This window comes from Pelecanus crispus, chromosome 2, assembly GCF_030463565.1.
Source record: "Pelecanus crispus isolate bPelCri1 chromosome 2, bPelCri1.pri, whole genome shotgun sequence".
NCBI classification, from domain to species: domain Eukaryota; kingdom Metazoa; phylum Chordata; class Aves; order Pelecaniformes; family Pelecanidae; genus Pelecanus; species Pelecanus crispus.
In genome coordinates, this window is record NC_134644.1 from 9,651,413 (window position 1) to 9,676,042 (window position 24,630).

At 45.4% G+C, this 24,630-nt stretch overlaps 1 protein-coding gene across 1 annotated transcript; it reads left to right on the top strand.

Annotated features, from left to right (window-relative positions):
- Positions 1-15,664: 15,664 nt before the first annotated feature.
- On the top strand, positions 15,665-22,976 carry INSIG1 (insulin induced gene 1). Its single transcript, XM_075705121.1, has 5 exons — positions 15,665-16,055; positions 18,036-18,160; positions 18,852-19,018; positions 19,499-19,598; positions 22,901-22,976. Exons 1-5 carry the CDS (start codon positions 15,665-15,667, stop codon positions 22,928-22,930), a joined length of 813 nt encoding a protein of 270 aa, XP_075561236.1. The 3' UTR covers positions 22,931-22,976.
- Positions 22,977-24,630: the final 1,654 nt, after the last annotated feature.

A 24,630-nucleotide genomic window follows, 5' to 3' on the forward strand; every position in this document is an offset into this window, starting at 1 on the left:
TTTTATGTGCATTAGTTTGGAATAAAGAACCAAATTCTGGTTTTTGTCCTCTTGAGAAGTTGAGTCAGTGGATCTGTTCCTAATAGCTGTCCAGAGGAGGATAAAGCTTTGTTTGCCTTCTTGATGTACTACGCAATAAACTGTAAAGGAACTGCAAGACATGAGTCAAACAGGATTTTAGCTATTGAGAACAAATCTTTGTAAAAGACTTGTACTAAAAATTTCGTATCTCAGTATAAATTCAATTTTTCCCAAAAGGTAGGATTGGTCAACTATGCAGCTGCAGGTTGGTGCACAACAGACTCCTTGAGCATTCATTCAGTTCAGTATCACTCTGGGCAGGAAAAAAGCCTTTGCAGCAGTTTTGCCAAACATCATTACCTCAAGTCTAGGTCCAAATTATTTCACCAGTGCTTGGTTTAAGCAGAAGATCTTCTCATCAAGCCATTTCTCGAGGCCAGAAGGTCAACCATGCTTCCACTGGTCACAAATATTCTCTGTTCTCCTTGCATTTCTGTCAGTGCTAAAGAGTAGCTTTTCAAAAAGACTGAGTACATAAAAATTGCATAAAATTATGGGTTTTAATTGTTTTTCAGCTGTTTTGTATCTGTTCCTGAAGAACAGTTTGTTTCAAAAGCAATGACATGCTCCACTGCTTGGAAAGAGTTAGAGACAAGCTACTGTGCAAGTTTGCTCCTCACGAGGAGTGTGTTTGCTGAACCACCTTCTCCCAGTCCTTGTTCTCTCTATTCCCCTGGGAAAGATATTGATGGATGTGTTTCATCTTCAACATGAAATAGCAGCAGGCTTTATTTCTATGGAGAATCCAGATATGTTACGCAGACAGGAACTTTAAAGACATGCCAATAATTCTTACAGTATTTATTATACTGTTATCTCAAACATCAGTTGAATTAATAGTTATCTGTAAAATGTACAGTTGGTATAGACTAAAACACTCATACCAGATATAGTAAGTCTTTAAAAAAATTGTGAATTTCCTTTTTAATTCAACAGAATTTTTCATGAATGAATCTTTTGGAACAAACCCAGGTTTTTGCTTTTCCCATTGAAGTTTATTGGTAAAGGGTATTTCCTAATACAAAGCAAAATGTTAATGATTTCTCTCAGCAAATTAGGTTGTGGACTTTAAATATGTGCTTAAAAATTTCAAGTGCATATTTAACCTTTGCTTCTGGGCAAAGTCATTGGGCAGTTAGGCATTTCTGACTGGCTGCCAATCCAAACACCAGATATTCATGACAAAATCTCTCTCGTGAATGGATAAGACTTGGCTTTAGCAGATCCAGGTACATGAGTAGAAGCATAAAAGCATACATTCCTTCCGAACCTCATGAAAGCTTCTCTGCTACTTGAATGAGTCTTCAGTAATGCCCCAAGACCAAACAACAAGACAAATTCTGCTTGCCCAACTCAGATAAGCATTCACAGTAAAGTCAATGAAATACATATGTAACCCAGGTTAGAAAGCTTCGTCCAAATCTTCGAGCAAAACCAGATGGAAGTATTCAGAAAACACGGTGATGGTGGGATAAAGGTCTGATGGAGAAGTGAGAAATGTCCTAGGCTACTCACACACATATCACCAGCATCACTAAATGCAGCACCCAGAGAAAAGGCAAGACTTGAAAGAGGAGCTAATTTCCATGGGTGGCTGCCAGAAGATGAGGACTAGGTGCTGCTGTACTATTACTACAAATTGTTATTACTACACACAAGAAGCAGGAAAAACACTGTAGAGAAATAGGATTGGTAATACTAATCTCAAAATCACAAGGAAGATTGTCTGTACGTTTAGTCTGTTAACCAATATCAAGTTGGGGAAGGGAAGTGGTACCATTTTTAGCCTGCTTTCTTAATGAAAAAAGATTTATTCAGCTTTACTGCCTTGTGTAGTATTCGCTTTCCTACTTATCCTATACCTTTAAAGCCACTGAATAATTTTAACCTGATTTTACAACTGGATAAAGGTCACTAAGCAAATAAAGTTCAAAACATTTTCAGAATGAAGGTAGCAAGGAAAAACACAGAATCACACATGCTTTTTTATAAATTCCAGTTACACGTGACTGGGGGAAATACTCGACATGAGCTTGCAAGAATCTACGGAGGAGCTTACGAAGACCCCAACAACAAGAAAAGCTGCAGTCAGTTTGCCATCAGTTGACAGGCATGAGCTCATTCAGCACAACCCTTGTGAAATAGCTTGGTGGTGAACTGAAGTGAGACAACGCTTTCCAAGCAGGGAAGGCAAAACAGGCGGTGGTATGACTGACCTCAGCAGGCTCCGTCCCTCTGTAGCTGCTTGTTCTCACTCACCACGCCATTCGTAGGGATGGATGAGAAGTGGATTAGATCAGAGAAGGGATACAGCCGAAACCAGCAAGGCAGTCTCTGTCACCTGGCTCACGTCCCTGTTCTGCTTCACAGAATGATTACACAGAGAGATCTGCGAGCACACTGTAGGGACTGGCAACAGGAACAACTATGCAGGAGCAGAGATAGGGCTGGCTACCCGGTCAATGAATGCTTGCTCAGAGACAATCCGAGCTTCACTACACACACTGTAAAGGGAGACAAAAATCTGGGACCTTCAGTAAAGGACAAGGAGGAGTAGAGGAGTGGATGGCCACACTGTGGTAATAAAAGGCTTAAAACAGACTGGGAAGTTTTACTCAGTCTGAGGAATACTTTGCACCACAATTAATATCAATGAACCCAGTGGAACTAATGATGAAGTAAGATACCAGACAGTGTAAAAGCATTAAAGTTTGGCCCTATGGAAGTGAACCTCTAAATTACTCCTATTTATTTTTTGAAGTCAAGAATAAATAGCTCAACCGTGAAGAAATATAGTGAGAATGGCAAACAAGACAAATAATTGTTCATAAAATAAAACTCTCATATATTAAAGTTTTTTCTTAGACCTACAGACAGACAGTTGTTCCCGTAAGGCATGTATGAAGCAATGGCACTATGAGACTATGCAATTCTTTCAAGACTAGGCAGGATAAATCAGTTCACGATAAGCTCCAGGCTTTCACAGATACAGCTACATAGAAGCTGAAATACGGTCAGGTCTATACAACACCTCAACTATGGAGTTTGATTTCACTTTTCCTTATGTCGCAACCATTTTTATTAACATTTTACTAAAGGCCGAATTACCTATTAACAGCCTTTTCAGTCATAAGTCTTCATTACAGTCTGCTCATATGCGTGCAGATCTTTATAGCGTGCTTTGTAGCTTAGCTAATGATAACACATGCAATAGTCACCTGGTAAAGTTTATACAAGGTATTTATTATATATACAAACACACCTTCCATAAGCACCACAAGCTTGCAATTTTCAAAAAAGCTTCAGGCGTTTTGACCTATTAATGTTCACTTAGGAAACATCTACACCTGTGGAAAACTCACCCTTGATGTCCAAAGACAAGGCTGGTAAACAAACTCCTTGTTTTTCAACAGGGCTAAGTCCCAGCGGAAGTCAAGCACTTTTGAACATGAAATCCGTGAATAAGGCAGCTTCCGCCTTCATGGCTGTAATCACAAGACCTCCCAACTGGAAAATACAGTCCATCTGTAATTAGAAATAAATATGGACATGACAGTTATTTATACTAAATCCACTTTATATGGTCTGACCATAAGAAGTGGCCTTCTAGTTATCAATTTTATTTAAGCCTTTACATTGCCGGGCTGGTGTAAAAGGCCATTTATGTCAACAGGAAGCCTGCCCTCTTTGTCTTCTATGCGTGCCAAGTATAACACTGCAAATATTTACCCAATTAGACAGTTAGCTCCACCCGAGTATGAACAAACAAAAACAAATGCTCATAGCATTCCAGAGAAACAACACAGCACGAGAACACAAAGATTTCCACATGCAAACACAGGCAACCAGCTAACCACAAAGCAGCAAAACCAGCAGATTCTTAAATGTTAAAAAACAGGGGCAAGTTCTCTTTGATATCTGCAAATCTTTGGGCTGCTGATTCAGAAGTAGGGGATAGATGCCTGCCTGATTTTTCCAGTTGCGATTCCTCCAGTGAGTGTGAGAAAATTAAATACATATGCAGTTGAGCAGATGCCAAGCTTGGCTGATGAGAAGGCCGATAGCCTCTCAGACGGGATGCAGAGACTTTTTAGCTTCTCAGATGGGACACAAAGCTATTATATCTTGAGGCATTTTATATTTGTTTCTTCTGTTTCCTCTGACGGGGTTCTCGTTCTTTATTCCTTGTGTTTGTTTCTCACTTGCTGGATGTGGGACTAGAAACTAGTAACACCCAAGAGGTTAATGCCTGTTTGCCATGAGGTCTTTCTGCAATCACAGTTCCTGAGCCTCTGCAACAGACGTGAAAGCACCAATCTCATCTTTACAAATGTCACAAACACCTGACCTTGTGAGGCAATACACAAACAAACCTGACCAAACAGCGAAACATGGGCGAGCTCTGGACCTATAAACCATTCCGTATGATAACAGGGTAGAAACATATAGCTGCTCTCTGACCTCAAAGCTTGAATCTATCCTACTTCGCTTACTTCTGAATAAAGAAAGCAGAAGCTTTCGCAGCAGTCCGAGGAGAGAAACGGGCACCTCCCAAGGCCAGTCCAGATCTCCGCAGCCCTCTGGAGGTACTCTTTCCCCCTGCTCTCTCCAAGGGCAACTGAAAGCAACAGCTACTAACTTCGGCACCTCCGCTATGTGCATTAATCTGGGCAAACTGAGTGGGCACAGTGCATGTTCCTAAACTGTGCACATTGTTCTCCTACGTGTTTTGAACTCCTTCAGCACTGTGCATAAGCAACATCCCAAAATAAGCCTGAATAAGCAAGTGAAGCTGCCAGCGTGCAGCTCAGAGCATTAACAAGATTAAATTTGCAGAATCCTAACCTAGTATTTGATTTAAGACTAATCTGTTAGCAGTATCTGTAAAAATAGTAAAATTTACTGTGGCGTATTTGAAGCTGTTGTATAAGGTCCAATCCTGCATTACAATGATAGCAAGAGCTACATTAGCATATAACTAGTACAATTTAGCACATAATTATGTCCTTTGAGTTTGCATGCAAGTGGCCTGATCTCATCATTACAAGTAAAGTCTGTCCTTTTATGAGTAAAGGCTGAATGGTTTGGCTTTAAGTAAATACATTTTCCAGCATAACCGAGCTTCAGCAGTTCCTAAAGTACGGCACTGGGCAAAGCTGTAGGCTTCCCATAGCTGTAGGCTTCCCATATGCTGCACCATTTTAACTTAAAGTTCAGCTTGGCAATCTGAAAACATACTTAACAGCAACTCTTACCACCTAGGTATAGTGAACTGCATTTAAGAGTATTGATGTAATCACTGAAACAGGAATCTTAAGATTTTGCCTGAGAAGTGGCAATGTTTACAGTACTAATCATGACACAACATAGAAGCCGTGCTTCCGTACATCATGCACTAGTGCATACGCACATCCTCTCCCCAGCGTGTTTTTTCCTCTGCACTGGTCTTCCTGGTTGCCTTGGGAGCTTTACACTGGAAAGCTTTTCCCAGTGTCGTGTTCAAAACCAAGACATGTCTACAGCATGATGGGAGAAAAAATCACTGAGATTAGCTCTACGTATTCACACTCTCAAGATGGCAGCCTGGAAGAGGCACTGGCAGTATTCAGGCACTTCCGCTGACCTCTTTCATGCAGTCATAACACTGTCCTGGCAGATGAACTATATATGCCTTACTTTTTTCAAAAAAAGCTATGTGAATTGGGCAGAATCATCCTATGTGACAAGCTCTGGAAGAAAGTCTTTCCCATATGATAGCAACAGCTCTAAAGCTCTCAGCCACTGTGCTCCAGAGTTTAAGGGACATGAAGATGTACAGCTATCACCAGAGTGTGGTACTGAGTCTGTTCTTGGTAGCCACAGCTCTGTTATTTAGTTATTACCATGGTAAGCACAGGGAAGGAAGGAAGAGAGAATTGCTCATCTGATTTAGACCTTGGCTGTGTCATCAGACGTTGAGGCTGCAGCCTAGTGCTCCTAGATGGGAACAGTCCTTCCACCTGACATAGCGAGAAGAGTTTGGAAAATGAGGATGCTGTGAAGTTCCTTCCTCTCCTGTGTAACTACTCGTTCGAAGCTGAATAGCTATGTGTCGTGGTTTAGCCCCAGCCAGCGACTAAGCACCACGCAGCCGCTCGCTCACTCCCCCTGCCCCGATGGGATGGGGGAGAGAATCGGAGGAGTAAGAGGGAGAAACACTCCTGGGTTGACATCAGAACAGTTTAATAATTGAAATAAAGTAAAATAGTAATTATAATAATAACAATATAATAATAATAACAACAACAAAATAATAATAGTAGTAGTAGTAGTAATAATAATAATAATAATAATGATGTAATACAAAGCAAGTGATGCACAATGCAATTGCTTGCCACCCGCCAACCAATACCCAGACAGTTCCCGAGCAGCGATCGCTGCTCCCCAGCCAACCCTCCCCAGTTTCTATACTGAGCATGATGTCATATGGTATGGAATTGCCCTTTGGGCAGTTTGGATCAACTGTTCTGGCTGTGCCCCCTCCCAGTTTCTTGTGCACCTGGCAGAGCATGGGAAGCTGAAAAGTCCTTGATGAGCATAAGCAGTACTCAGCAACAACTAAAAACATCAGCGTGTTATCAACATTCTTCTCCTACTAAATCCAAAACACAGCACTATGCCTGCTACTAAGAAGAAAATTAACTCTATCCCAGCCAAAACCAGGACACTACGGGAGAGTGTCACTACACATCTCCCGCACTGTAGCATGATGAAATCTAAAGCTTTGAGCAGGTACTGGAGGAGTAACTCCTTTGCAGTGGCTTCATGGTTAACCCTACTAGCTAGCATATGAATTCCAGAAGAATCTTCCTCAGGCACATATGACAAGAGTAAGTGGGAAGGCTGCCATCATGAGAGGACAAAAAGCACTGGAATTGTGTATAACAAGAAGAGGGCTGTAAGAGGAACTTAGTTCACGTTGCAATCCTTGAGGAAATTTCCTTTTTACCCTATATGGGAATGACCGAGTCCCAGGTCGCCAAACAAGCGAAAAACAGTTGGGCTTACGATCAACCACAGCCATGCTTGCACATACACCTTGGAGGAACCCTTTTACAAAGCCTGATGTTGTATAAGGATCGGTGGTAGAAATGTACTTAGTTTTCTTCTTCGTGCAAGTAATGTTTCCATCAAAAAATAAATGCCATAAAAGACAATGTTCCTTCTGGGCTTTTTTTATGATGGCACATCTGTTTTCTTCGCCTATTCTTTAGACTATCATGACTTGGACTACTATTACAAGAAACTGGCCATCCCCTCATATGACAATTGACTAGTTACTCATTTACAAAAGCATTATAGCCAATCATTTCACTTTCAAGGAAAGCTGGTCCTTATAGTGCCCCGCTTTTTACGACACAGCTAACATAAAAAAAGAAAAAAAAGGATGGAAACACTGTTTCTAATTAGTATCTTTAAATATCTGGAGTTAGTATAAATAAACTTACAAATGCAAATATAGCAAGACCAGAATTCCAACAATTTTTAACCATACCTGGATAGAACAGCTTGCATCAGTAACACTGCTCATATCAGCCTCAAAAACCTACTAATATCAAAGAAGTAATTTTTTCAACAACAATATAACCAGCAAATAGTATTTTTTCACAATGAAGTTTAGAGCAAATCACCATCTTGAATACGACGTATGAACTCATTGAACGCGCTGCTACATAAATATGCAGAACCATGGCGATGAATGAAGTTGAAACCGAGACAAAGACACTGTCTTTGTGTCAGGACAGAGGTTCACTGACAGTGAGTCAGTACCCACAGCTGCATGTGGGATGTTGATTAGCTAATTATATGATAGCTGTTACATGAATTTATAGACACTTGAAGACGGCAGCCTACATATAATTGTTCTTTCTGTTTTGTTCTCGTAAAAAAAGCAGCTAGAGCAATGTTGGCAACTAAACAAAAAACCATCAATTAACTTCTGTCATATGCCCACTACGATATTATTAACTACACAAAGATAGAGCTCTGTTAGGATATCTTAGGGTTTAATTTCCATGCTCAGACTCCAACTATAGTTTCTCACCCTCAGATTATGTAAACGCAGCCGAGTTTTTAAGTTCTGCTCACTGTGGATGACTCACATTATTATATACTAACCGCCAACACATTTTGGTTTACCCCTTTGTTTTACATGCCTGAAGTGTTCCAGCTAGGGTTTGTCTTGTTCAGAGTCTGTACGTTTTGCATACTGCTTATTGTACCATGTAATCACTCCCCATCCTTCTCCTTTTAGCTTTTAATGAGATCCTGCACTCGGACTTGGGCAATTTCACAAAACTATGCAGCAGAACTCAATGTACACCGTTTACTACCAAGCTACGCTGACCTCTGAGAAGGCACCGTGCGATCCGCAGGCTTCGCCGCAGATTCCTGAGAATTCACACAGCTACACTGGAGACCGCTGATAAAGCAAAGAACTCTGTCTGATAAACTGCTGCTGATGTCAAAAGATTTTTTGAACTCTTGTACATAAGGTTGGCATCAGGAGTCAAACAATGCATGTCACTAAATCCTTTTACGGAGACACAGGAGATTAAGGCTTAGCTTATGACTGGGAACGTTTCTATTCTCTGTATCAATAGAAGAAAGTCTTGAAGGTGAATACATTCCAAAAAGTCTCCAGTGAAGCAGAGGGAGAACAGCTTTAGGCATAATATAGGTCTTGCTCTGTGATTCTCTACCACTGCCTTCTGAGATTGTATCAGCAGCCAGCTCGGTTTTTGATCTAGTTTAAGTAGGGAAAAAAATAAAATGTCCAAGTATCCCAACTTTCCTGCCTAAGAGGCTCATGAAAGAGTCTTTGTGAGACAAGCACGTTGTCAGATTCCAGAGAGTCACAGAGTTTAATATGGAAAGCATGAAAGAACAGGTGAAATTATTTATTTATGTAGTAGTGGAAGTACTGAGTACTTCCAGATTCTGCTCTTCGCTAAGGTATGAGATAAAAATAACGATGTCATTAATCTTACAAAGACACGAGCGCTTCTTTCCAGAAATAACTGTTAAGTGTAAAATTCCAGGCATTAATCAAAGCATGCAGAGGCCTAACCTTTTTTAGGATTCTAAAAGGAAATGTAAAGCATCGACTGTAAAGCAACATGAACATAAAGGGGCATTTAACCTTCATTCCAAGCAGGTAACTTCAAGAGAAACAAGCTTAGGGCCAATTTCTCAACTAGTGCACGGTGGTATCGCTTCCGCTGGTTTTAGCGAAGCTGCAGCAAATTTTACCGTCTCAGAAGCTGGTTCCTGCTGCCTGAAAGAAGCCTGGAAGAAAGAAGGGCACCACCACATGATATTATGAACCTGGGGAAAAAAAAAGTAATAAAAAGATGCTGAAAGAAGTGGCAAAGGAGACATACCCATGAGGAAAGGAAAAACACAGGATAAAACAAATGCTTAAGAGGTTCTTTCAGGAAAGAAAGCTAGCACATGCAGCACAAGGGAACGTGAACTCTGCCCAGAAACAGAGAATATAGGTAAGACTCAGGGAAAAAAATTTTAATACAGAAAGATATCTTTTCAAATAAAGTAGAGATGTAACACACACAAGAATGCACTATATTTGTTTCCCACGGGTTAACTCCAGAAAGAGATTTATTACAAAGATGGGTCATTTTATCTCAGATCCACGGTCCTGTTGATAAATCTCAAAGTGATTCAACAAGAAAGAAAATTATCCAGGGAATGAGTTCTAGCCCTCATTTAGAGCTGCCAAAGGTATTGCTTAGCAGTCCGGGGATACAGATACATTGCCTGTGTCAATTCAAAACTCGTACACAGTTGCCATGAAGGGAAGTGTTATGTCTGCATGTGATTTCCTGGAACAAATCAAATGTTTCTGCAGAGGAACCCATAAAATGCTGACAATAAATTATGACTGATTGCTCTGAAAATGGTTAACTCAAACTTACAGTGCAGGTCCACTGGGTCAGGAAAAAAAGTTAAGAAAGGGAAATAAATCATGTCTTAACAAATCTGACACAAGAATCCAGACAATTTTAGCATATGAAACTAAAACAAAAAGCTGTTTCAGTACACTATTGAGATAAAACAGCAACGGAAACTGAATATCTACAATTCCATGTACAGAGGACATGTATATGGTGGTTGAGCAGTGAAGTCTGTGAGGCAGGACAGGGCTGATCCCAAGCTAGTCAGTATTAAGAGAAAAATATTGGGCTCTTCTGTCACTTCCAACAGTGGCACTAACATCTTGGCCGTCACCAAGACAGTCAAGTACCTCATCCAAAGGCACGTTGCTCAGCAGGCTCAGCTATCCGAACTCTACATCCCAGCTAGAACTGGGCAAAGATCAGAAGGGATAACCATATCCCAGATGAATTTTACTCTTTACCATATACAGAGGACATGCCTCTCTCCATATCTTTAGTTGATTCCATATCTTTTGTTACATTTAACACATCGATGAGACAACTGGAACCATCACTGAACCATCATTGAACGTTGATGGTCCAAGAACTTGGACCATCATTCTGTGTGTTGTGGGCGTGGCTAGCAACTATTCTTAAATCCTCAGTGACATTGCTTGGGAAGCCATTGGGTCCTATATTCCTTCCAACTGTAAAGAGGGCATACCTCATGTGGAAAAGAAAACCTGCTGGCTCCAGTGAGGCCAGCTAAATAAACAAGTGTCCTGGTTTCGGCTGGGATAGAGTTAATTTTCTTCCTAGGAGCAGGCACAGTGCTGTGTTTTGGATTTAGGAGGAGAAGAATGTTGATAACACGCTGATGTTTTTAGTTGCTGCTGAGTACTGCTTATGCTAGTCAAAGACTTTTCAGCTTCCCATGCTCTGCCAGGTGCACAAGAAACTGGGAGGGGGCACAGCCAGAATAGTTGATCCAAACTGCCCAAAGGGCTATTCCATACCATATGGCGTCATGGGCAGGAGAGAAACTGGGGGGGTTGGCCGGGGAGCTGCGATCGCTGCTCGGGAACTGGCTGGGTATCGGTCAGCGGGTGGTGAGCAATTGCATTGTGCATCACTTGCTTTGTATATTATTATTACTATTATTATTATATTGTTACCATTATCATTACTATTTTACTTTATTTCAATTATTAAACTGTTCTTCTCTCAACCCAGGAGTGTTTCTCACTCTCACTCCTCCGATTCTCTCCCCCATCCCATCGGGGTAGGGGGAGTGAGCGAGTGGCTGCGTGGTGCTGAGTTGCTGGCTGGGGCTAAACCACGACAAGAAGAAATCCAGTTATTCCTACTGTCAACACACTAGCCTCCAGCATGTCCTGGAGAACCGGCATGTTAAAAAAGAAGCCTAGCAGCCGAGTCCTGCTCTGTAGACAACTGTTGGTGCTAAACTCTAACCTGACGTACAGCACACACAGTTAACCATCTCTGCTAGGCCAATTTCCCAGACCCTTAGAGAATCCAGAGGGTGAACTTGCATTTAACTGTATTTTTATGACAGCTACGCTAGGCTAGGTGCATCACGACCCAGGCTTTGCCGGTGCTGGCAGAGTAGCTGCTCAGGTTGTCAGCACTGACGGTAACAGTCAGGAGTCTGGGATCTGCCAGGCACCCCATGGCTGGCTGCTGACACAGGGTCTGGGCTTGGGACAATCTTAGAATCATGGAATCATAGAATCGTTTAGGTTGGAAAAGACCTTTAAGATCATCAAGTCCAACCATTAAGCTAACACTACCAAGTCCACCACTAAACCAGTTTAGGGTAGAGTAATAATTAATTTCATGTTGCCTGGCTTGGTGGCTGGATTATTTTTTAATGAGTAAAACTACGAATCATTGAGGTTGGAAAGGATGTCTAGGATCATCAGTCCAACCATCACCCCAACACCACCATGCCTACTAAACCAAGTCCCACAGTGCCACATCTACCTGTTTTTTGAACACTTCCAGGGATGGTGACTCCACCACCTCTCTGGGCAGCCTGTTCCAGTGCTTGACTACCCTTTCCGTGAGGAAATTTTTCCTAATATCCAATCTAAACCTCCCCTGGTGCAGCTTGAGGCCATTTCCTCTCGTCCTATCGCCAACTGCTTGGGAGAAGAGCCCAACACCCACCTCACTACAACCTCCTTTCAGGTAGTTGTAGAGAGCGAGAAGGTCTTCTTACAGAGTCCTGTGTTTGGTGGGATCTGCTTACACCATCATTTTAGAATTACAACAGCCAGGATCACCGATCCCTTCATCTTCAGGAGATGCCGCAGCGGACACCTTCAACCTTCCGCATGACCAACTGCCGTCTGCTGAGGGGGCAACCCACCATGGTGGGCTGGGCGAGCAGGTGAGGGCTGGGCTGCGGAGGCCACCGCCACCTTCACCATCACCACCACTACTATCACCACTGCCGCCACCTTCACCACCACCACCACTACTATCACCACCGCCGCCACCTTCACCACCACCACCCCTACTATCACCACCGCCGCCACCTTCACCACCACCACCGCTACTATCACCACCGCCGCCACCTTCACCACCACCACCCCTACTATCACCACCGCTGCCACCTTCACCACCACCACTATCACCACCACCACCTTCACCATCACCACCACCACTACTATCACCACCACCACCTTCACCATCACCACCACCACTATCGCCACCGCCGCCACCTTCACCACCACCACCCCTACTATCACCACCGCCGCCACCTTCACCATCACCACCCCTACTATCACCACCGCCGCCACCTTCACCACCACCACCCCTACTATCACCACCGCCGCCACCTTCACCACCACTACCCCTACTATCACCACTGCCGCCCCCTTCACCACCACCACCGCTACTATCACCACCGCTGCCACCTTCACCACCACCATCACCACCGCCACCTTCACCACCACCACTACCACTACTATCACCACCACCACCTTCACCATCACCACCACCCCTACTATCACCACCGCCGCCACCTTCACCACCACCACCCCTACTATCGCCACCGCCGCCACCTTCACCACCACCACCACTACTATCACCACTGCCGCCACCTTCACCACCACCACCGCTACTATCACCACCGCTGCCACCTTCACCACCACCACTATCACCACCGCCACCTTCACCACCACCACTACCACTACTATCACCACCACCACCTTCACCATCACCACCACCACTACTATCACCACCGCCGCCACCTTCACCACCACCACCACTACTATCACCACCGCCGCCACCTTCACCACCACCACCCCTACTATCACCACCGCCGCCACCTTCACCACCAGCAGCCCTACTATCACCACCGCCGCCACCTTCACCACCACCACCACTATCACCACCGCCGCCACCTTCACCACCACCACCCCTACTATCACCACCGCCGCCACCTTCACCACCACCACCCCTACTATCACCACCGCCGCCACCTTCACCACCACCACCCCTACTATCACCACCGCCGCCACCTTCACCACCACCACCCCTACTATCACCACTGCCGCCCCCTTCACCACCACCACCGCTACTATCACCACCGCGGCCACCTTCACCACCACCACCACCACTACTATCACCACCGCCACCTTCACCACCACCACTACCACTACTATCACCACCACCACCTTCACCACCACCACCACCACTATCACCACCGCCGCCACCTTCACCACCACCACCACTACTATCACCACCACCACTACTATCACCACTGCTGCCACCTTCACCACCACCACCACTACTATCACCACCACCACTACTATCACCACTGCTGCCACCTTCACCACCACCACCACTACTATCACCAACACCACCACCACTACTATCACTACCACTGCTATCACCACCACCACCACCACTACTATCACCACCACCACCACCACTACTATCACCAACACCACCACCACTACTATCACTACCACTGCTATCACCACCACCACCACCACCACTATCACCACCGCCGCCACCTTCACCACCACCACCACTACTATCACCACCACCACTACTATCACCACTGCTGCCACCTTCACCACCACCACCACTACTATCACCACCACCACTACTATCACTACCACTGCTATCACCACCACCACCACCACTACTATCACCACCACCACCACCACTACTATCACCAACACCACTACCACTGCTATCACCACCACCACCACTATCACCACCGCCGCCACCTTCACCACCACCACCACTACTATCACCACCACCACTACTATCACCACTGCTGCCACCTTCACCACCACCACCACTACTATCACCACCACCACTACTATCACTACCACTGCTATCACCACCACCACCACCACTACTATCACCACCACCACCACCACTACTATCACCAACACCACTACCACTGCTATCACCACCACCACCACTATCACCACCGCCGCCACCTTCACCACCACCACCACTACTATCACCACTGCTGCCACCTTCACCACCACCACCACTACTATCACCACCACCACTACTATCACTACCACTGCTATCACCACCACCACCACCACCACCATCGCCACGGCCGCCGCCGCCCGGGCTCCCCTCAGCCCCCCCTCAGCGGGCGGTTACGGCCGTTGGCGAGGGAGCGCCGAGGCGGCCTCGCGTGACAGCCGCCCCCCCCCGCCCCGAGGCGGCGCGCGCCCTCCGCGCGCTCCCGCCCCGCCCGCCATTGGCCGCGGCCCGGCGCGCGGGGAGGGGGGCGAGGGCGCCGCGCGGTCCTGCCGCCGCCAGCCGCGGCGCGGGCGGGGGGAAGGCGGGTGGTGTGTCCCGCACGTCATATCAGCCGCCCGGCCGCGATTGGCTGCGCCGCCTCACCCGACTGGACGCGGGCGCCCGGGCTGGCGCGGCGGCTCCCGCGCTCGGCGCTCGCGCCCGGCCCCGCCCCGCCCGGCGCGGCCCGGCCCGAGGGGAGGGGCGGCGGAGCGGCGCGGCGCGGAGCGGCGGGGCCCGGCGCTGCCTCCGGCCGCGGGTAGGTCGGCGGCGGGTAACGTGACACCCGCGGCTGGGGGCTTATAAACCTTACGCGGGGCGCGGGCCGGCGGCGGCGAGCCGGGAGGGAGGGAGGCGGCGCGGCGGAGCGGTCGCCGTCCCTGTCCCTCACGGGCCGAGGCGGCGGGCGCAGCCCTCCGAGGTGAGAGGGCGGGGAGGCCGGTGCCCGGCGGGGAGCGGGCCGGGGACCGGCTGTACGCCCCCCCGAGCCGGGGGGGGGGGGGGGGGGGGCGAACCCTGCGCCGGAGGCGGGGAGCGGGGCAGCGCCGGCCTGACAGCAGCCGCCGGGCCCTGCCCGTGCCCCTCCCCGGGGCCGAGCCGCTGGGGTCGCGGCGGCCCCGCCGCTGCCCGCCGGAGGCAGCGCAGCCCCCGGGCCCGCGGCCGCGCGGGTGGGCCGCTCCCGCAGGGCTGCTGCCGGCCCCCAGCCCCTCGGGCGCCCAGCCGTGCGCTCGGTGCCTGCTCGGTGCTGGCGGTGTGCGTCGGCGGCGCGTAAGGGCTCGACCGGGCCCCTTGCTGGGGGCTTGACCGGGCCGTCCCCGCGCGTGTGTTTCAGGGCTCCGGTGAAGCCAATGCCCAGGCTGGAGAGCTGCGCCTGGAGCTGCTCCTGCGCTGCCAGGGGAAGGCACAAAGCCCAGCTGGGGGACACGGCCGCCGGGCTGGCCGCCAAGGTGGGCGAGATGCTGAGCTCCTCCGTCTCCAGCCCCTCGCTGGCGCTGGTGGGTCACCGGGCGCGCAGCCCCAGCACCTCCAGCGCCGGCGGCAGCAGCAGCAGCAGCACCTTGAACTTGAGTCAACACCTGGTGCAGAGGAGCGTGGTCCTCTTCGTCGTGGGCGCTTTCATGGCCCTGGTGCTGAACTTGCTGCAGATCCAGAGAAACGTGACTCTCTTCCCCGACGAGGTCATTTCCACTCTCTTCTCCTCTGCCTGGTGGGTGCCCCCGTGCTGCGGGACAGCAGCAGGTGAGTGGCTGACCTCCACGAGTGATTTGTTTGGTTGGGTTTTTGTTCCCCTCCCATCCTCCCGCGGGGAGGAGAGGCGGTGGGGCTGCATTTGTGACCTGCGTGCGTGGGAGCTTGGCGCTGCCATCACCTGCAGTGAGCGATGTGAACTCTGCCTGTCGGAAGGATGCGCGCCCGCTCCAGCTCTGCCCACACGCTTCCCGCGTGTCCGAAGGCTGCCCTTTCTCGTCTGAGCTGGCGCGCCCTGCGCGTGGGTGCAGCGCGCGTTTCCCGCAGCGCGGTGCGGCCCGGAAGCGCGGCCGAGCAGCCGCAGCGCCGTGACGCGCAGCCGCGCGTGGAAGCACGCGCTCCCCACGCAGCCGCCTTTCCCCCGCGACAGCGTGAGCCCGGCGCGCGCTGTCCCCGCGCTGCCCCCGCGCCGGGCCACCAGTGGGCGCGGCGCGGCCGCCGCCCGTCACCGCCCCTCGCCGGCCATTGGCTGCCGGCGAACTGGTGAGTGGCGGGCGGCGCTCGCCATTGGCTGCCGCCGCCAACTGGCCACGGGCTGGGCCGAAAACAAGGAAGTCGGGAGCGGGGCCCCGCCGCCCGCCGGGCGCCGGCGGAGTAGCGCAGCGGAGGCGGCCGCGGTGCGGTAGCGCAGCAGCAGGCTGGCCTAGTAAGCCCCTCCTGCCCTTGTCAAAACAAAACAAGGCCTTGATGACGGGGAGGGGGTGTCAAAAATCTTAGGAAGTAAACCCACTGTAGTCTTTTTTTAATTTGCATTGAAAGTACTTTCAACAACTCTCCCAAGTTTGTTTTTTTTTTAATACCATGGTATTGTCATGTGCTGTTTGTACCTCATAGTAAGGGCGTATGGATGATAAGCCATAAAGTTGAAGGAACGATAAGCCGTGTAGTAAAAAGAGATTGCCACAAGATACGCTGCAATGAGCTTTCTCACAGGCCTGTCACGGTTGGGTTAGGCTTTGGCATTTAGCTCTTATCGTAAGGTGAAAGTCCTGGTGACTGGCGTAAAAATAATGAAACTGTTTCAGCATGAGATCACGAGTTTTCTTAGAATGGTATGTCTTGTAGCCTTCTTAAACTCCGAAGAGGGATAACTTCTACGTTAAGGAGGGGGTGGAAAAAAGGACGTAGAAAAGGAAACAAATATACATGTTACAGAGAGTTAAAGCAGCATGTCTGACCCTGGAGTTGGTGACAACACACGGAGTTGCAAGGCTTCGAACATTGAAACTCATCCAGTGTTTGTGCTAACAGCTGAACTAACACCAGCTGATGCTTTTCTTCTGCAACAAGTTTGCAGGCTGGTAAGACCAAGAAAGAGGTATATGAGGATAAAAACTTTGTCTGGTTAATAGTAAGAGTAGTTATTTTTCCCTGATGTAAATATGACTGATGGCAGGTGCTTCTTCAAGTTCAGCTCTGTTTCTGTTTGGTATCAAAATTCGTCCGATCTGGATGGCAGCATAGGCTGACTTACAGCCCAGCAGAAGGAGAGAAAGCAGGTCTGCCAAGAAACTTTTTGAGTCCAGACAAATACTTAATTTGGGACCTGATTCACGGCTAATGAGTCAAGTTCAGAAAACTGTCTACCCTGCATGAGCAATAAACACATGTTCCATTCCTCACTGTAATTAAGCTTTTTGTTATTCTTTGTTATTTATTGGTACACAACAAGCATCTGCTCAGGACATGAAATGAGATAATGCTCGTGGGAGAAGAGGAGCTTGAAGCCAGATACCTTAACATCACAGTATATATCTCTGCTTTAAAGGTGCAAACAGAATATTGATTGTTAGAGTGGGGTTATTTTTCTTTTCTGAAGAGGGGGGTAATGATTGTCTTTTCTTCATCAGGCTTACAGTAGTGTGATAAGCACCTCACTGCTTTGTCAAGCACTTTTTTGCCAAATATTTAGTAATATTGAAGTAATCGTTGTATAACGGTTAGTGCAAGTCGTGTTAACTTCTCTTGCAGCTGTTGTTGGCCTGCTGTATCCCTGCATTGACAGCCACCTTGGGGAACCACACAAGTTCAAGAGAGAGTGGGCCAGCGTAATGCGATGTATAGCAGTTTTTGTTGGCATTAATCATGCAAGTGCTGTATCCTTGAACTAGTTTACATTGGTACTTGATGTGTTTAGTCTCTTGTCATGAAACAGTCTCTTCCATTTGCGTCTGGGAGAATTACAAAGGTAAGGGTGGTGTTACTGGCAGAGACAAGCTTCTGTGAGACCTGCAGTATGCTGCAGTAGTTACTTTAAGACAGATAACACAGTTCACTTAAAAGTAGTTGGGGGTGGCGGTTCTGGGAGCAGGGAGGGATAGATGTCACAGTATCTCTGGTTTAACTGCAAATATAACAGTATAAGTTGTGTTATTTTAATCTGTATGTTGTCTACATCTAATACTTAACACAATTAACTAGTGGGGTACACTGAACTGTTCAGTAAGAGTGTTCTCTGTGTTGAATAATGATGTTTTGAGCAGAAAACCTAAATCAGCAGGGATAGCTGGGTTACTTGAGACAGAAGTCTATAAAAGTTAAATATATTACAATATAGTATATTCTTTAGGTGCTCAGTGTGACAAAAAATGATGTTGCCTTTGCACTCACACTCCAGTTGAAGTCAGCAAGAGCTATGATTGCTCAGCAGGTCTGAAAACCAGATCCTTAATATTGTGTTTAGAGACATAGAATCATGCTCACTTTCAGTTTGAGTTCTCCCTTGTTCAGTTTCAGCAGCAGGATGTCTGCAGACTTAAAAGGATTGTCCTTAACATCTTTTTCCAGAAACTAGATTTTGCGAACAACATCCAGCTGTCCCTGACGCTAGCAGCCTTATCACTGGGTCTTTGGTGGACATTTGATCGTTCAAGAAGTGGTCTCGGCCTTGGAATTACAATAGCCTTTGTAGCAACTCTGATAACCCAGTTTCTTGTATATAATGGTGTTTATCAGTAAGTTATGCTTTTAAAATGCTATTTCAACTCTCTTTTCTTGACTGAAAACTGGGGTGCACATGTACTGGAAGTTAGTTACTAACATATTTGGTATGTCCTTATAATAAGACATTTTGTTTGTCTAAGGCAGCTAATTGTCCAGTTGTTCCAAATGATCGGATTGAGAAGTGGGGGTGGAGGGTGGGGAGCAGACAAATTGGGATGTACATTGAGATGGTAACAGCTCAGCAAACTGAACTTCTTCTGGCTTGGTATATCATTAAGTGGCTCTCAGGAGAGAGAATTTCTCAACTTTGCTGGCTGGGACATTGGATTTTAGACGCTTAATAAGTTAACAGACTTAATTTGGTCTCTCTGTTTCTCCTCTTATGTTACTGGTTTTTCATTTGGGCCCAGGAAGAGAATTCTGTAGCATCTTAACAATATGTAAAACGATGATAATAACTTGTCTCTAACTTATTTCCTTTTGTTTACTAGGTATACATCCCCAGATTTTCTTTACATCCGTTCTTGGCTTCCATGTATATTTTTCTCAGGAGGTGTGACTGTAGGAAACATAGGACGCCAACTGGCTATGGTAATTACTGTATAATTAGCATTTCCTTTAACAATCCATATACTTTCCATTGTTGTTAATCCAAGAACAAACTATGCCTTTAAGGGTATGACTCACAAATTGACAGAGATAAATAGATATCTTCAAGAGTTGAAATGTAAATGTACAACCTGTGTTGCCAGTAGAGTGGGAATTGTCTTAGTAAGTGATTGAGTATCTTCTGTATTTAACTTTTTCCAGCAACAGCCTAATAAGTCTGGAATCAGTGTGCTGCTTCTGGTGAGAATCTTAATCATTCCTGCTCCATCAGTACTTTGAATTAATGTCTAAGGTAGCTAGAAAACTGGGACACAGATGGGCTTTCTCTAATTATTTATGCAATAAACCATTTTTGTTATGTACATGAAAGGAAATGTCCCTATATAGCATTAAATTCTACCACTCTAGAATCAAATATGCTCTTTCTGGTCACTTAAGATGTAGTTCAAGTATTACGCCATATGTGGGATAGTATAGTATAAATTACTATCTCATTAGCTAGGTTCTTAAGTAATTATTTCCTTGTAGCATACTTAAGAGTAAATCTGGCTGTGTGCTTGCACATCAGCCTGAGGCTTGGTTGTGAAAAGTGTTCTGACACGGGATAGTAATAATTAATACTCTATGGATTTAATTTCTGTTGTCTTTGCTATGTAAGTACTTTATCCTGGAAAACCTCCTTCAAGTATTTAACTTCTCTAAGGCTGCTGTGGTTTAGGTGCCTTTAATTTTTAGTGAAGAAAGGGCATTTGTAGACTTGGCAGTTCCTGAAATACTAGTCTCTGAATGGTTTAGTAAGGGGGGGAGCTGCTTTTTGGGACTGAACCACGAATGAGTAAAAAGATTAGTCTAAAGCTAGCTGCCTTTGCTGGAATAGGTTTTCTATCCCTTCTGCCTAGCCTTGCTAACCCAGTGGATGGATGCTAATGTGGACAGTCTGAACTTGATGCTGCAGATGGACAGGCTTGCAGACAAGCTGAGGAAGAGAGCCAGGTTGCTTGACCACCACTGGCTAACATTGAAGATCAATTTCTTTAGTATTGATTCTCAGTTACACTAAATTAACAGTAACCTCTTGTAGAAAAGGCTGTATATTTAAAAAAACAAAAAAAAACCCACAAACAAAAAAAACCACCATGGGGCAAATCTACTCCTGTTCTTGAAGTTTTTCTTTCACGCTGGCTTGATACCAAGTTACAGGTTTCCTGGGACCATGGTCACAATCTTAACTTCACAGTCAATTTTTGTTTGCTCTGAGGTTCTTTAAAATACAAGCTCACGACTCCTCCTTCAAATCACAGTGATGCATACTATCTGCGTGTGGTTTTTTTCTTAGGGCTATGTGTATGGGGGGAAGAGAGGGTATAATTTCTCTCTTAAATTTGCCACTCACATCAGGTGAAAAAGATATATTAATATAGTTTTATTTAAGCTTTGCTGTTGCAAGCAGAGTCTCGGAATAAAATTACAGTCAGTTATATGCTACAGTTCTGTATTTCACATTGGCATAGGCAGTACTTTCAGTTGCTATGCTGCTTATGTTAGAAAGCAAAGGAAGGGAGCCTTATAGAAGAAAGAGCTAAAATAAGTTTAGGCACATAGGACTTTTTTCTTTTTTCCTTTGACTTCTTTTCACCTGGCGTCTTGCCTGAATGTAGTTAAAATCAGACTGGTTCCTCCTGCCTGCAACTTCCCTGTCAGTCTTGTCATCTTCCTTACAAAGAAAGAGGGAAGTTGGCAAGCAAAGCATTCTATTCTGGTTATCTAGAAGTACCTTCTCGTGTGTTTTACATTACTGTTACTTAGTCTGGAAACACTTGGAGAAGCCCAACATTTTCATAGGAATACTTCTGCAAGTCACTGTGAAGCATTCGGTGCTGGAAATTCAAAGAATTCTACTTCTAAAGCAGAATGGTAGCACTCCGTCTACTAGGGTCTTTCTTCTGTAGAGATGACCCGAAAGCATCAGTCTGTTTTGTCAGCCATTGAAAATGTGGCAAGAACGTGGAATATTGCATTTTTTTTTCCTAAACTAAACCTGAATAAAACAGTTATTTTTGTAGCTATGTTCTCCTGTAGTCCCTGAACTGTTTGGCTGCATGTGACAGTTGCAGATCAAACAGTAGATATTTTCTGGGCATGTCTAGAGGAGAAGGCGGCACCTGTGGATAATAATCTAGCGGAGTAAAGTTGCCTTGCTTCTTCCTCAGCCCCTGCCTAGCTTTTGCAGTCAGAAAAGAAATTAGAAGAAGTAGAATGAGAAGTGTCCCTGAGACATCCTGTCCCATCCTGAGAAACATTAGCTGGGAGGTGCTTGCTGCTTTTTAGTCACTGGCTTTCAAGTGAGCTTACATGCAGTAACCAAATGCAGTGTTATCTTTAAGCAAACCTGCTGTTAGCAGAGGGGTTTGGGGGTTTATTTGTTAGGTTTGGGGTGTTTTTTTGCTGTCAGCTTGAGGATGAAATTCAACATTTTCGTTAACAGCTTGACTTCAAAAGAAAAGGTGAAGGTGCTGCTGCTGCCATCAGCTCTCGCTGCTCGTTATGACACCGAAAGTTGCTCAGTCAGTGCTCATCAGCTGGGTTAAATGGATGGCAACACTTTGCTTTGACTTGTAACCATCATTCTCAGCATCTGGCAAACTAGGGTGGTATCCAGAACTTGGACCTCACAAATATCTATTGTTTACTACTGCTTGAGGCTGCAGAACTGTGAATGCATTCAGTACTTGCAAATACATTGGCATTTTGGCTCTAGAACGAGAAGAATGTGTTACAAGCTTTGTTTTGAAGAAATGTTGGCTAAATTTCTTACACTGACATACTATAGGGTTTCATACTAGAAAAGGGGCTTGAGAGGAAATGAGTAGGTCTATCTGATGCCAGGCTTTGATTGGAAAATAAGTAACTTATGCCTGAAGACAGTTTGAAAAGAGGGCTGTTAAAGAAGCTGAATTAATGCCCATTAAGTGAAGCACTGTGTACCTTCTGCTAAGAAATAAACTGAGATAGGGAGGAAAGCTAACAGAGCCTTACAAAAAGCAGTGCGATTGGTAGGTGGTTTTATCAGATGCACCAACTGAGGCAGCACAGACCCATAGTGACTTTTTTGTCCACAGTTAAGGAGCACATCCTTGTTGAGCTTTTGTAAGGAGCAATGTCTGCTAGGTCATTGTCAGCCTAACTGAAGCTAGGTGACCATTTAATAATTGAAAATACTGCATAATGTAGTCACTTATCAGATGGCATTAAAATACAACATGTGTTTTGTTTTTTATCCATAGGGTATTCCAGAGAAACCACACAATGACTAAATCTTTGAAGAAGAGAGCACGGTGCCAGTGTAAAAGCAACATTACGAAGATGTGTTCCTGTGTTAAATTGAAGATTATTTAGAAAAAAATAATCTCTTTATGGGCTCACTGCACAAATGACTTGTGGAAAAAATATTAATCCACTCTTAGAATAGCCAAGTGAAATTAACTGCTTATCTTGAAATCTTACCCTGATTTACTGCATAAGCATTTGCATATGGCTGTTCTCTGGAAGAGTTTAACACCAAGTTGCATACAACTGTTCCGGCTAAGTGGCAGTTTTCCAAGTATTAGATTCCAATGTAAGTTATTGAAGCAGCTGCCGTATTTTAAAGCCTTGAAACTGAAATTTAATTACAGGCTCTTGTATCAGTGCCCAAAGGAAGTAGATCGATGGTGCTTAACAATGATGAAGTATGGTTTAATAGGAATAGTATTTATCCAAATCTTTAAAAAATAGGGTTATTTAAAAATAAGAGTGATCGAAACAGATTAAAGGCATTGCACTAATGCTTTTAAGAGTCTTATGAAGGAATCATGCCCTTACTTGTAATGCTGCATTAAGTTTCTGTCTTTGATGGTGGAGGGGGTTGGAGGGACCAAAGATTGGAAGTCACTTAGTTTGGAATTTCTAAATTACTTCATGATAGGTGAACACTGGAGACAATCTTGTTCTAACATGAACTTTATCAGAAAATACTGACTGGAAATTTCATTGCTTCTGAAGCTTGCAGTCAGATTTGCAAGAATCAAGTTCTATCCCCAGTTCAGGAAGAAATTTAAGTGTGTGTGAGTACTCCTGCTTAATATTAGACATACGCTTCAGTATCTCGCTGAAGGAGGTGTTGGGTATCTTAAATGTCTGGTGTCACTGAAAAAACGTGCATTGCAGGCCATTGCTTGGCCATTGAGTATGTGCCCCCAACTCCTGAGATCTGCAGTTTCCTCCTAGAGGTGCCCTTGATCTTGCTTCTGTTTGAGTCAGGGTTTTGACTGAAATGATTGGAAACAGGAGCAGACCTAAAATGTGATTTAAACTGTATGTGAAGAATAGCGAACAGCTTGTTTTCTCAGTTCAGTTTCTGAAGGAGATCACTACTTGTTTTTTCACAACCCTATAGAACTTGCAATCTGTGATTGCCTTCTTAAGAAAAAAAAAAAGTGCTTATGTCACTACATTAAACATTTGGTGTTTCTTAATACTTAGTTCTGGTGAGCACAATGTATTCATTTGATAGCTTAGACCACAGGAGACCTAAATAGCAAGTATTAGGTCTTAAAGTTGAAGTGCAATGTACAGTAAATCTGAGCCTCATGTTCTCTTCAATATCGATCATTTCTTATGAGAGATTAAAGAGAAAAGGGTTCTGAGTTCATTTCAATGCTGCATGGAGTCAAATGGAGCAATAATTTATTTAACTAGTAAAGCTAGTTTTGTTGTATCTTTCATTGAACCCAAATTTTTAGAAATACTCCAATTTTGTGGTTATGGTGTACTTGTAAACTTTTATGGATTTGCCTTTTTGTATTATGCAATTTTTTTTGTGTTCATTTCCAATCTTACATGGCTTCAGATATAGCTAGAGGCATCGGTTAAAGACTGACCCATCAAAACAGATGTTGAGGCAAGGTAGCAGTGTTCTGGCTGTTTTCACTCTTCTAAGGGAATGCTATAACTGCTGCTTGTGCTTTTTTTTGTA